The following is a 12719-nucleotide window of genomic DNA, read 5'->3' as shown; positions in this document are numbered from 1 at the left end:
TTCCCGCAGTCCAGAGGTGCCTCCGCACATCTCCGCCAGACCGGTAAGGCTCCAGGCACGCCTCCCGCACCAGCCGCTGCTTGCCCGCAGCTACCACCACTGTCGCAGCGCCCTCCGACACCCAGAGGGGCCGCACTCACCACCACTAGGTCGGGAAGGCTCCAGGCACGCCTCCCGCATCAGCCGCCATAGGCCCGCACTTGTCCCAGCATTCGCGGCACCCTCCTACTCCCAGAGGGGCCGCACTCGTGTCTACGTAGGTCGGGAAGGCTCCAGGCACGCCTCTCGTACCGATAGTTATATGCCCACAATTGTCACCACAGTTGTGGCACCCTCCGACACCCAAAGGGGCCGGCAGGCACCACGCAGATCCCCTGCAGCTCCACCGTACAGCGGCCTACAGGAGCCCATCGGTCGCCATATGCAGGCCCCGCCACGAGTCAGGCCAGACACCTCAAATCACTGCAGAGGGCAAATTATAGGCACTGCAAATTGTCACAGGCGGCACAGGAGCCGATCAGGAAGGCACACCAGGTGTTTAGAAACTTCAGGAGCACAGGATGTAGCGGATATTAGTCGGATGAATTCTCGGTCATGCAGAGCCTCACAGCAGTGCGGCCATCTTGCTGTGCGCCCTCTAGCGCCCCTCGAATATATACATTTCTTACTGTGCTTTTGGGAAAGGGAACTGGGCAAAGCTCGGGAGGGGGCACCAATCATTTGTCTAAAGGGACTGCGCTTTTCCAAACAATACAATCTCAGTCTTGTCCCCATTTAACTGAATGCAATTCAGGGACATTCACATAGCAATTTTTCTCAAAGGACCAAGAATAACTTTTTGAGTTCAGTCCTTGAGAAAGTCAATCAGCCAATTCAGTGCAGGTCCATGAATTCCCATCTCATAAAGTCGTTGAATCAGGATGGGATGAAAGCCGGTATCGAATGCCGCTGACAGATCGAGAAGAACTAGCATAGCTGGCATACCAAAGACTGAGAAAGTCAACTTCGGCTACAAGGGTGTTTTCTGTACTGAGAGTGGGGTGAAAGCCCAATTGAGAAGAGGCCAGCAGGAGATGGGTCTCTAAGTAAGAAGAGAATTGTGTATTGACGTGCGATTCGAGCAACTTGCTGATCGAGGGCAAGAGAGAAATATAACGGTAGCTCGCCACGTTCAGGGGATTGACATGTGATTTTTTAAAGATAGGTGTGACAAAAGTGGCTTTCTATTCTACTGGTAGGATTTAGTGCACTGTCATATACTCTGGTACTTCCACAGAGTACCTCTTAGCAGTGGGTGCTGCTGGTAGGATTAGGCGCTCTGTCCCCAACTATGGTACTTCCACACAGTACCTCTTTGCAGTAGGTGCTGCTGATAGGAGTTGTTACTCTTGTACTTCCATGCAGTCCCTCTGTGCACTGAGTGCTGCTGGTAGGATTTGGTGCACTGACACATACTCTGGTACTTCCACACAGTGCCTCTTCGCACGGAGTGCTGGTGGTAGGCCTGGGTGCATTTCCTGATGTACCTATGGTTCTAGTTGGGGGTGCTGTTGGTAAGTAGTTAGTGCCTCTCAAATAATGTTGGGGATTCATCACTGGATTGCAGGGGGGCTCCTGGAAGGTTTGTGGTGTATTATCTGCTTCCCCAGTGCTCCTGGCCTTGGATTGCAGAAAGTGGTGTTGGTATTGACTGGCACATGGGAGGTAACATTGCTCCTTGCAGCTCCCCCAGTTTTCATGGGGCACTAATTCATGAATTTCTGTGAGCTGTGTCAGTCCCAGGCCCCCCTCGATACAATGTCTTATATTCCTGTAGATTTGTTATGTTATGTTATGTTATCAGATTTGTAAAGCGCTGTATTCCTTCTAATCCAGAGGTTGCAGAGGGAGCCGCAGGGCGGTGGTGAGATGTACCGGAGCACTGGACAGAGTTGTTAGTAGATGGTTGGCACCAGAGCGATGCCCACCTGAACCAAGCCTGTCTCTTTCCTCTCACAGATCCTGTTCTGCACCCTGAATACTCACAAGGTTGACATGCAGAAGCTGTTGGGCGGCCAGATCGGGCTGGAGGACTTCATCTTCGCCCACGTCCGAGGGGAGACCAAGGAGGTGGAAATTACCAAGACCGAGGACGCCCTGGGGCTGACCATCACGGACAATGGGGCAGGGTACGCCTTCATCAAGGTAGAGACATGTGGAATCCTCCCAGAAGCGGCTCATGCCCTCACTACCGGCCTCTGTCCTGCTCCCTAGCTCTGGCACTGCAGTCGGGCCCTCCCGCTTGTCTAGGCACACCAACCTCTAGTGCAGTGGGGACACGTCCTTATGAGCGGCCGCTGTGGGAGGGTAGTAGGGCTGGCCCTTCTCTATAGTATTTCTATTCCAGGTACCCAAATTCTAGGTGCCTCTATTAAATTTAAAATTCTTAATTTGTACAGAAATTAGTGCCAGGGCTCTTCTTGGAAGGTCACTGCAGGCAGCACCACTCATCGACCCTACCAGCGCTGCCAATGACAGTACCAACACAACTACTAACCATCGCACTCTATAATTGTGACATTTCAGACTATTCTAGGTCCCCAATGTTAAAATAATGATGTGAGTGGAAAGTATTATTTATTTTTAATGTATATTGACATAATAAACATGGTTGTTGTGCTCATCTGAAATTTAGACAGACAGCACCACCATGTGGTGGACTGTCACTAGTACTGACAATTAAGTGCTGGTGCCGAGCACTGGAAACCACTGACTCAAATAAAGCATGGCTTTGTGCCCACCTAGGGCGCCTCTATTGTGGGCAGCATAGCCATCTCCGCACCTTTTCTAAATTTGTAGACCATCACCATGATTTGGAAGCCCAGGGTGGCTCTAGCCCTGGGAGCAGAGCATGTCCTGTCCCTATCGCCCTCCTTCCAGCTGATGGGGCTCCTACGGCCAGATGTGCACTATTCTGTGTTTGCAAATTCTACAAAAGGATTTGTGATCGCAAAATGGCTTTTTTTTGCTATGAATTAAACCCATTCCAAATAGCAATTAGGAAGGGGGTGAAAATGGCATCTTCACCTATTTGCAGATCAGAATCCGATGTTTCAATGAACCATTGAAAAGTTACAGATTCCTCAAATGCGGTGTAACCGATTTGGAAAGGGCAAAACATTGGACAGTTTTCCCTTTGGGAATAGGGTCAAGTGTACTTGGTGGGAGAAATCAGTGGTCCAGGCAACCACTACCTGCTCTCCTGATGCACTCCCAAATGGGATGTATATATTTTAAAGCAGCCACGTCGCCACAATCATTCCCTTACAGTCCTGTCCTGCGGGGAGTTATATCCGTTCCCTTACATTCCTGCCCAGGAAGGGCCACGTCCAATCCCTTACCGTTCTGGCCTGTGGAGGACCACGTGCATTGCCTTAGATCCCCATCATGTGGAGGGTCACATCCATTGCCCCTCATTTCCATCCTGTTGAGGGTCACACCCATCGCCTTACATTACTGGTTCTTTGGAGGACTACATTCCTTCTGTAGTCCTCCAAAGGACAACAGAAGGAATGGAATGGATACAACCATTCCATCTTGATTCCATTCCCTTCCATTCCTGCTTATGGAGGGCTCTGCTACAAAGAGAAAACAGGGAGACCAAATGGAGTAATTTGTGGTAAAGCCTGGGAGAGCAGGAGACCCCATAGGACAAGTCTCTTTTGAAGTAGTTGGAGAAAAGGATATATCGATGGGGCCGGGGTCACCTCCCGTTCTTGTATAGCAAGACTCACAGTTGGACTCCACCACCGCTGCACACGAGGAGGTGAGGGGTTGTAACTGGGGGAGCCTTGCTTCTGCTAGCCTTTTTTAGATTGTTTGCTATCATTTCTATTTTCCATCAAGTTTGCCCAAACTGTGCTAGGGGTTCTTAGGAGATGGTTAGGTTTAGGGCTGGGTCGTGCTTAAATGGCTGAAAGTTTTTCTCAGGCGCCCACTGCCATGGCTGCAATTTGCTGAGGTTGGTACCTTAGTCTTGATTCCACCTCATGCCCCTTTCTTCCACTCCCTACACTTCCTTTCTCTTTATCTCACGAATACCGAGGCTGCCTGGTCTTGACTTGACCTCGTGCCTCTTTCTTCCACCCCTACACTTCCTGCCTCTTTATCTCTTCAATACCGAGGCTGCCTGGTCTTGATTACACCTCATGCCTCTTTCTTCCACCATCCTATATTTTTTATCGTTTGCTCTCCCTCTTTGATCAGGGCAGTATGAAGCAACAAGCGGCCTTTTTTCATATTTTCACATATGTTTGGCAGTCAAGGTGGGTGTTCTTGTCTGAGCTGCAAGTCTTGCTTCCATAACATCTGTTACTGGAGAGTCTGTGGTCCTCTGGATCAGGCGCGCAACACCCATTGAACTCACCAGGCTTCAGCCCCCCCCCCCCCCCCGTCGTGTGTGGCAGCCCGGGATGAGACAGATCCTGGGCACACACAGAGCCGCACCCGAACGTTTCACAGGTCTATAAAAGACCTTTTGAATGTTAATTAGGCCTTGCTGTTGTTTCACCCCTTGTTGGAGCCCCTGCAGCTCCACTCTGCCTACTAATTAAAGGTTCAGCCCCCCCACGAAATTTTTTCTTAGCCCCCCCCCCAGAAATTTGGCTCTAGTTGCGCTTCTGCTCTGGATGTTCCAGCTCTGTTTGTGCGTGTCCTTGTCTTCATCTCATCTAATTCCACCTCATCCAGGACACTGCGATGGATGATATTGAGAGGCCTTTGTGGCTCATCCATGTTCAATAATCGTCTTTTTTAGCATGTCATTCTCTTGCTTCTTGACTAAAGATACTGAATTAAACATTAGAATTAAGGAGTCCCTAGGTAACTCTCTCTTTACTTAGCAACTTTGTTTGAGTGTCTTCTGTTATCTCTTTTTCTGACGGCTCTGGCATGATGCATACATGTCGATAGTCCCGATTTAGAGGGGTTCTCCAAGCACTCTAGAAATCAGAGTTGAGGTCGTGGTTTCAACATATGTTCTTTATTAGACATCCATTAATCCATTTTGCGCTCGCCAACACGTTTCGGTTATTGCTGGCAATGTTGTAGAAGACTTCATCAGGGCTTGTCTTCTGGTAATGTGTACAAATAATTACAAGAGGAAGGATAGTCCTTGAGTGTTGTATCTTATGTAGCCCTACTACCGTGTGTAGAGTCTGGGGTGCTTTGAAGCTATAATACCTTTCTATCTGAGGATGAGTGCTCCCGTGTAAGCACTGGTATGTTGTGGCGTTCACAATAGCTAGTACTTTGAGGATTACAATTATCTCTATGTTCAGTGACGCCTCTTGTTTTGCCTCCTTCCCCACCAGAGAATAAAGGAAGGGAGCATCGTTGACCATCTCTCAACCGTGAGCGTGGGCGACAACATTGAGGCCATTAACGACCAGACCATCGTAGGCTGCCGGCACTACGAGGTGGCCAGGATGTTGAGAGAACTGCCCAAGTCGGAAACCTTCACCCTGCGCTTGGTGCAACCCAAGAGGGCCTTTGGTGAGTCATAAATTATGTATGTATATATTGAAACTTATATAGGCAAACTAACCCATGAAGCAATGAAGTGATCCTCTCCCTGAATATGATTACGACCAGTACACAATGTTCTACAAAACGTGGACAGGCTGCTTATGCAGTGACAGGAACCTATCATCATTGCATAAACTGGTAGTGTCATTAGAAGCAACAAGCAAAGTGCTTACTAGCCTTCAGCCAATGGTACGAGTACTGATTTCTGGTCTCCGAGCAATATACAAAATTTACTAGTTCCTACTTTATTTGTGACCCAACCTGCAAGGTATTATTAGTATCAATCAATCAATCATAACACTTGTATAGCGCGCTACTCGCCCGGCAGGGTCTCAAGGCGCTTGGGGGAGGGGGTCTGCTATTGTTCGAACAGCCTTGTCTTGAGCTGTCTCCTGAAGGCGAGATGATCCTGGGTCAGCCGGAGATGGATGGGGAGGGAGTTCCATGTCTTGGCTGCCAGGTAGGAGAAGGATCTGCCACCAGCGGTGGCTCTTCGGATGCGGGGGACGGCGGCGAGGGTGAGGCTTGTCGAGCGTAGATGGCGAGTGGGCGTGTAGAAGGTCAGGCGGTCGTTGAGGTACTTGGGGCCCAGGTCGTGGAGAGATTTCTGTGCGTGGGTGAGGAGCCTGAACGTGATCCTCTTGCTGATGGGGAGCCAGTGCAGGTCCTTCAGGTGTAGTAGTCAGTCACCAGCTACAGTAGTCAAATCAAACTACCACAATGCATTCGTTGTAATCCAAAAGATTGGGCGATAGGGTGTTATTTCACCTACATGAATGAAAAAAAATGACCCCCTTCCTCTTCTGATGATAATCTTGGCTTTTGGATGGGAAGGGGTTGTAGCAGAAGATTATTGACCAGTGGAGCAGATGTGTAAATGTTAGGAAACGCATATGTTATGTAATCAGGTATTTCTTTAAAGGCACTGTTAGACTTGGCATCTTTGGCGTGGTTTCCCTTAACTTTTTGCAGTTTTTGGGGAAAAGAGAATATGTTTTCCAGTTTTGTATACGTATTGTTTTAAGGTTAAATCCTGTAATCATTGATTCCGATTGCCACTCAAATGATGAGGTCGCTCCAGTTTTAGAAAAAGTAGAATTAATATTGGTGCAGAATTGAACATTGACAGCCGACACATGTTTCACCCTCTGTGGTGATTTGCGCCAGGGCTTTCTCAAGGCTAAATTCAATTTCTTTTTTGCATTCTGTTAGATTCTCTAATGTACATCATAGTGAATATGTCAAACAATAGATTTCTGGAATATTTCAATTTGGAGGTAAATCTCCCGCAATCCAACGCGTTTCCACTAAGGTGCCGTACGCTGCAAAAGAGTCCTGTTGCCTCCTCCCTTAACTTTTTGCCTCTGCCTCCTGTATTTTTGATGCTGTGCTGGATTTCACTTTTGCTGGCTTAGATGCTTTGGGCACTTTGCCACTGCTGATCAGTGTCAAAGTGCAAGTGCTCCCTGTGTCAATTATTATTATAATTGGTTCTCCCTTATTGGCATATTTGATTTACTGGTAAGTCCCTAGTAAAGTGCACTGAGTGTGCCAGGGCCTGTATATCAAATTATAGTGGGCCTGCAGCATTGATTGTGTCACCCACATGAGTAGGCCTGAAAAGGTATCTCAGACCTGCTACTGCAGTGTCTGTGCACAGTTTTAAACTGCCACGTCGACCTGGCAAGTGTACCCACTTGCCAGGCCCTAACCTTCCCCATTCTTACATGTAAGGCACCCTTATGGTAGGGCCAAGGTACCACCATGGGCAGGGTGCAGTGTATGTGAAAGGTAGGTCATGTACTGGTATGCGTGGCATGTCCTGATAGTGAAATACTGCCAATTTCGTTTTTCAGTATTGAAAGGTAATCTGTCTCGTAGGATAGAATGGGAAATACTTTGTAACATCTTACAAGTATAACTTCCTATTGGGATAAGATAGAGAAATACAGTTTAGGCTCTTTGAACTCAGAATTTAATAACATATTTTAGTAAAGGTGGTTTCTAAATTGTGTGTTGGAAAATGCCACTTGTAGACAGTAGGCATTTTCTTGATTAACCATTCTGTGTGCCTCTGCCTGTTTGTGGATTGACTGTCTGTTGTTGGAGTAACAGGGGCTGTGGATGTGCATTCACTGTAGACAGCCACTGGGGGAGGGGGGTTGGGGTGTGCCTGGCCCTTGCTGGATGACTCTGCACTGAGCTGAATAGGTCTTGGCTGCATTTAGAATAGTGGGAGGAGTTTTCCCTGCACTTGAATAGGGTCTGTCTCCCTTGCACAATGGTGTCTCCTCCCCCAGTGGTCATGCTGCACCAGTGAGGACAGAACTGGTGCAGTATGACTGAGCTCAGAGACCCTTGCACAAAGAAAACAAAGACAAAATGGGGTATAAGTAGTAGACCTTAGACCCCATAACTTTAGATCACTTCTGGACTCAAGAGGAACCTTTGCCAAGGTGATGATCTGAAGAGCTGTGGGGAATGCTGCCCCTTTGCTGTGTGCTGTGTGGGGTTGGCCTGCAGTTGCTGTTTCTGCCAAGGAAAGGAAAAAGACTGGAACTTTGCTGGGAACCTGCTTGAAGCAGAATCTCCAAGGGCCGGTGCATGCTGGCCTCCTGTTCTGAAGTCACAGGGACACAAAGACTTCACCCCCAACTCCCCTGAACTCTGCTGCTCAGAGTTCTGACCAGCCAGGAGGTGCATGTTCCAGTTCTGGGCCTCTGGAGGTTGTTCTTGCTGTTGGGAGCTGGAGGAAACCTAAAGAACTGAAGAAATCGACGCATCACTCTTCTTGCGGGCTGTTTTTGCGAAGCAGCACCACTGTGTGAGAAGAATCTCCACGCTTCGCCACACCGCTGCAGAGACAACGCAGCGCTTGTCGCGGCTGCAAGAACCGACACATTGTGGGATCGCGGCTGAAGAAACCGACACAGCGTCGCTTGCCGCATCGATCGCCCTCGCATACCTGTCCTGCAAGATTTTGCCGATGCATCACCTGTGGACCAGAACCGTCTTGGAGTCAACGAATCACTTCCCCTTACAGTCCAAACTCGACACATCACTTCTCCTGCGTGCAGCAGAACTGTTGCATCGCCTCCCCGAAGACTCAGGAATGTACGCATCTCTTTGTTTCTTGACGCTTCCCATCTCTGTGATTGTTTGGCCTTGTGAATTTTGACACATCTACAGGTACTTTGTGAGAAATCACACATCCATAGTTTTCTATGGACCCAATTACTTGAAACCATCGAAAGGTCATATTCTTATTACCTGTATGTTGGATTTTTTTCAGTTTGGTCTTGTTGAGTTTAGCTAAAGATACTTTATTTTTCTAAACTGATGTGGTGTTATCACTGTATTACTGTGTGTTTTGAGTACAAATACTTTACACATTGACTTTGGGATATGCCTGTCTGCTCGTTCTAAGCTACCCTGGGGGTGAGCAGGGGTTATCTAAACTGTGTATCCCCCTTACCCTGACTAGAAGCAAGGTTCCCTATTTGGACAAATGTAACTACTTCTGCAAACTAGAGACCCCCATTTCTAACAGGCACCAGTGGCAGCCGGCACAGATCGGGGTGGTGGAGAAAGGGGGTAAATATATATATATTTTTTAATTTCCTTCTTGCCGCTTCTCTCCTCCTTGTCCCTCCGGCCAGAACAGGAATAAGCACCAGGTTCCCCGGAGCCAATCTCAATGCGGAAATGCAGCATTATGATTGGTCTGAGCGCTGTGGTTCGTAGCTCAGACTGGGACTGGGAGCCTGGGCATGTTCTCCACCCAGGCTGTAATGCAGCCTGGTTGGAGAACATGCTATGTGACATGAAAGTTTGGCCGGCCCGAGATGGCCGCCAAACATTCATGCGCATTTAGGGAGGGAAAACCACTACTCCACTCCGCCTTGTAAAGCAGCGGCGCCCCCAACAGGAAAAACTAAAATGATAATAACACTGAGTTATTATCATTTTATTTTTCCTTACACTGCTGAGAAGCAGTGGGGCGATGCTCATCCGCCTTAGCAGAGGAACCGCCACTGAAAGGCGCAACAGCTACTAGTGTGGCAGCGTGGAACTCTAGCTGTCTAGAGTAATACCACGGACGCACTGGTGGTTTTGGTTCATGCACCATGGGGCTGTATCATTCGCTTGACAGGTTTCGGTTATGATTCACCAGTCGCGAAGAGGCCATGTACATCATGATTAATTTGTTTTATAGATCTTGTGTTGATGAACAAGCATTTTGGGTCTTTTGTCGATTGAGTCTAGTCAAGAGCTAATTGTCCGGTGAGTAAGGGTTACTGTTTGCATTTTGTTGTAATATCATTAGCAACATTACGTTTGATCCCATTATATTCCTGGGCGATGATTGAGGCAGTGCATCTATGGCTGTGCTTGTATTGTTGGTGGAAGACAAGGTCTCTTGATTTTCCTTGGTGTTCTGATGGGTTGGAGGCTTGCTTGAAAATTGGTTTATTTTGTATGTCTTTATGCTTCATGATGGATGGATGGGCTATTGGCTGGCTTATCTGTGAGTCATCGGTCTGGCCCATGTCATTACGGCTGCTGATAATTAACCAATAGGAGAGGATTTTTTGGTGAGAGCTTCCTTTTTTTCTATCCCGGGTGGGAAGGCCGATGGCATGGTTCACAGCAGGTTTGACTACTGTCTTTGTATGGCCGAAAGTTGGCAGGCATGGTGTTTATATTACAGAGATTGTTTCTCGGGGTCCTGTCCTGCCCTTACAGGATGTTCGGTGGCTTCTCTATGTTTATATTTTTGGGGTGTTGGCTTTGGAGATAGAGGACAAAATTAGGCCACTTTGGTATTTTTCATAATTTGTGGAGTTTCCTTGTGTGTTTGCTGCATGGTTCGGGGATGAGTGGGTGGTAGGTTTTGTAATTGGTTTGTGGGGAAGGTGACATTTCTTAGAGGGCTGTGTGAGAGGGGAGGGGGTCCGGGTGATATGGTGTACTGGCTCTGGGCCTTTCACATTGCAGAAAGATGTGGTGGGTGAGAATGTGAAGTAGTAGGCGCAGTTGTCGGGGGCTAAGGAGGAGAGTGTGGTCAGCAATTAGGTCAAGAGGGATTGACAGAGTGGAGGAGTGGGTGGGAGGTAAACATATATGAGAGAGTGAGCATAAGTAATAAGGAAATTGATGAGGCCCCCGGCAGAATGTGGTGAGGAGTCCCATAGACCCTCATATCTCGCAGCTATTCATAGGCCTTGGTTAGCCTTTAGGCCCGCTGAAAGGTGGGACTTCCCAGAGCCACAGGTTCTACACTACGCTGCTGCTTTCACCACTCACATCGCTCCTTAATATTACTGCCCGTCCTCCCCACATTCCACGATCCCTGGACCATGAATTGGAGACCCCATCTCCAGAGCTCCATCCTCTACTGCTGTAGGCTTGGCCCTGTCCCCCCACCACACCTCTTGAGTCTCTGTCCAGTGCTGTCTCTGGCTTCAGGGGATGTGGGCCGATAGGTAGGGCCGGACTGGCCGTGGCGGGCACTGGGCATTTCCCCGGTGGGCCGCCAGGGTTGGGGTTGGTATTGGGCCCCTGGGGGGCGATTTTGTTACAGGGCCATTTTTGCAGCATAGCTGCACTATCAGCCACTGTACCGAAATTGGCCGAAACTGGCTGTGGCAAATAGCTGCGGCCAAACCCCAGGGGGGCCGGCCGAGCACTTTGCCAGGGCCGGTTTTGGTTCCCAGTCCGGCCCGTGCCCTGACTCTATTTTTCCCTGGCCCCCATGTGTTCCACCACCACAGGGGCTGCTTGTACCAGGAGATGACGAAAAGAAAACAGACACTGCACCTTGCCACACACATTCATTTGCCCAACCACTTTTCATTGCAAAGCAATGTTGCTAGCTTAAAATATTTAAAATTGACTTTGCCGGCATATATCTCCGTGTCTTCGGGACACCGATTTTCCTTTCCAGAGATTTAATTCAATTTAACAAATCGTTGCATTCTGTATAGGAAAATTATTTGTTTGATTCCATTCACCCCATTCATAGCTGTCAAGTTTTCAGATTGCATATTTCTAACGTTTCCATAGTTTCACTGTACTTATGAGTGACATTCTAGTGTGTAATGTTTGACAACTCGCGTGATGCTTTCTTACAAGTAAAGCCAAACACTCAAGAAGCAGGTTACAAAGTTGAAAAAAAACTGGAATGTTAAAAGAACATTTCTTATTGATCATCTGAATAGTTCTAAAACATACATCTAGCAAAAGCTCTACTCCTATGTCGTTGTTTAAACTATAATGCTCCCTAAATATTCTTTTATATTGAAAAGCCCATACAGCCAGTTTTTTAGGTCGAGCCTAGCGGCAGCGCGCATGTACTGCTCGCTCTGCGAGGCATGCAGTAGTTTAGTATGCTGTGTAAGCCTAGCCTACTCTCCTCCCATATTTTTCATTGGCTGGTGTCATTGTCCTTGGTAAATGCTGACTTCTGATTGATAGTGAGGCTTGTTAGTCCCGCCTTGTTACCGCCCTGCCGCTTTTTGTTACCTCCCATGATCACTGGATCTTTTAATGTGGCGTTACAAGGAAGCACTATGTTTTTTTTTATTTGCAGAGCGGTCCGTTTTCACTTTAGCGGCTGCGTTTGGTTATTTAATTCATTTGCCACGCGGACTGAAAGGGAGCGTTTATACTCACTAATCTAACGAGCATTTGCAATGCAATAGGTCTCACATTTACGCGAATTTGAGCTATCGACATTGCACATAACAATGCCTTTTATTTTTTTTTAAAACATAAATAAGTGGCATTGTCATTTACTATGCCAATAGCTTCAACTCGTGGAAATGCGAGACCTATTGCATTGCAAATGCTTGTTCTCTTCGCTTTGTGATTAGTTCAGGTCAGACTTACTGCAATTGCCTCAAAATAAAATGAGCACCATTATCTTGTCTCTTTATCTCTGCTTTACTTTCTTGATACATTGCAGGGGCGTAATGGCGGGTGGGGTGTTTAAAAAGAAATGTACCCCAGTGCTGGGCTGACCTGTGCTAAGGAAGTTAGGACCTGATTTAGATCTTGGCAGATGGGTTACTCCATCTGCCGAAATATATATCCCATAGGAGATAATGGAATTTATATTTCGGCAGACAGGATATCCATCCCCATTGTGACAT

At 47.7% G+C, this 12719-nt stretch overlaps 1 protein-coding gene across 1 annotated transcript in view; it reads left to right on the top strand.

Moving 5' to 3' along the window:
• Window positions 1-12719, top strand: part of GIPC3 (GIPC PDZ domain containing family member 3) — a 61548-nt gene that overhangs the window by 28732 nt on the left and 20097 nt on the right. The window contains exons 2-3 of the mRNA XM_086947116.1: window positions 1999-2184; window positions 5352-5532. Coding sequence (XP_086803242.1) covers window positions 1999-2184; window positions 5352-5532 — 367 coding nt within the window. The remainder of the gene's footprint in view (window positions 1-1998; window positions 2185-5351; window positions 5533-12719) is intronic.

This window comes from Lissotriton vulgaris, chromosome 12, assembly GCF_964263255.1.
Source record: "Lissotriton vulgaris chromosome 12, aLisVul1.2, whole genome shotgun sequence".
NCBI lineage: Eukaryota > Metazoa > Chordata > Amphibia > Caudata > Salamandridae > Lissotriton > Lissotriton vulgaris.
This window is presented reverse-complemented; position numbering and strand designations above follow the sequence as displayed.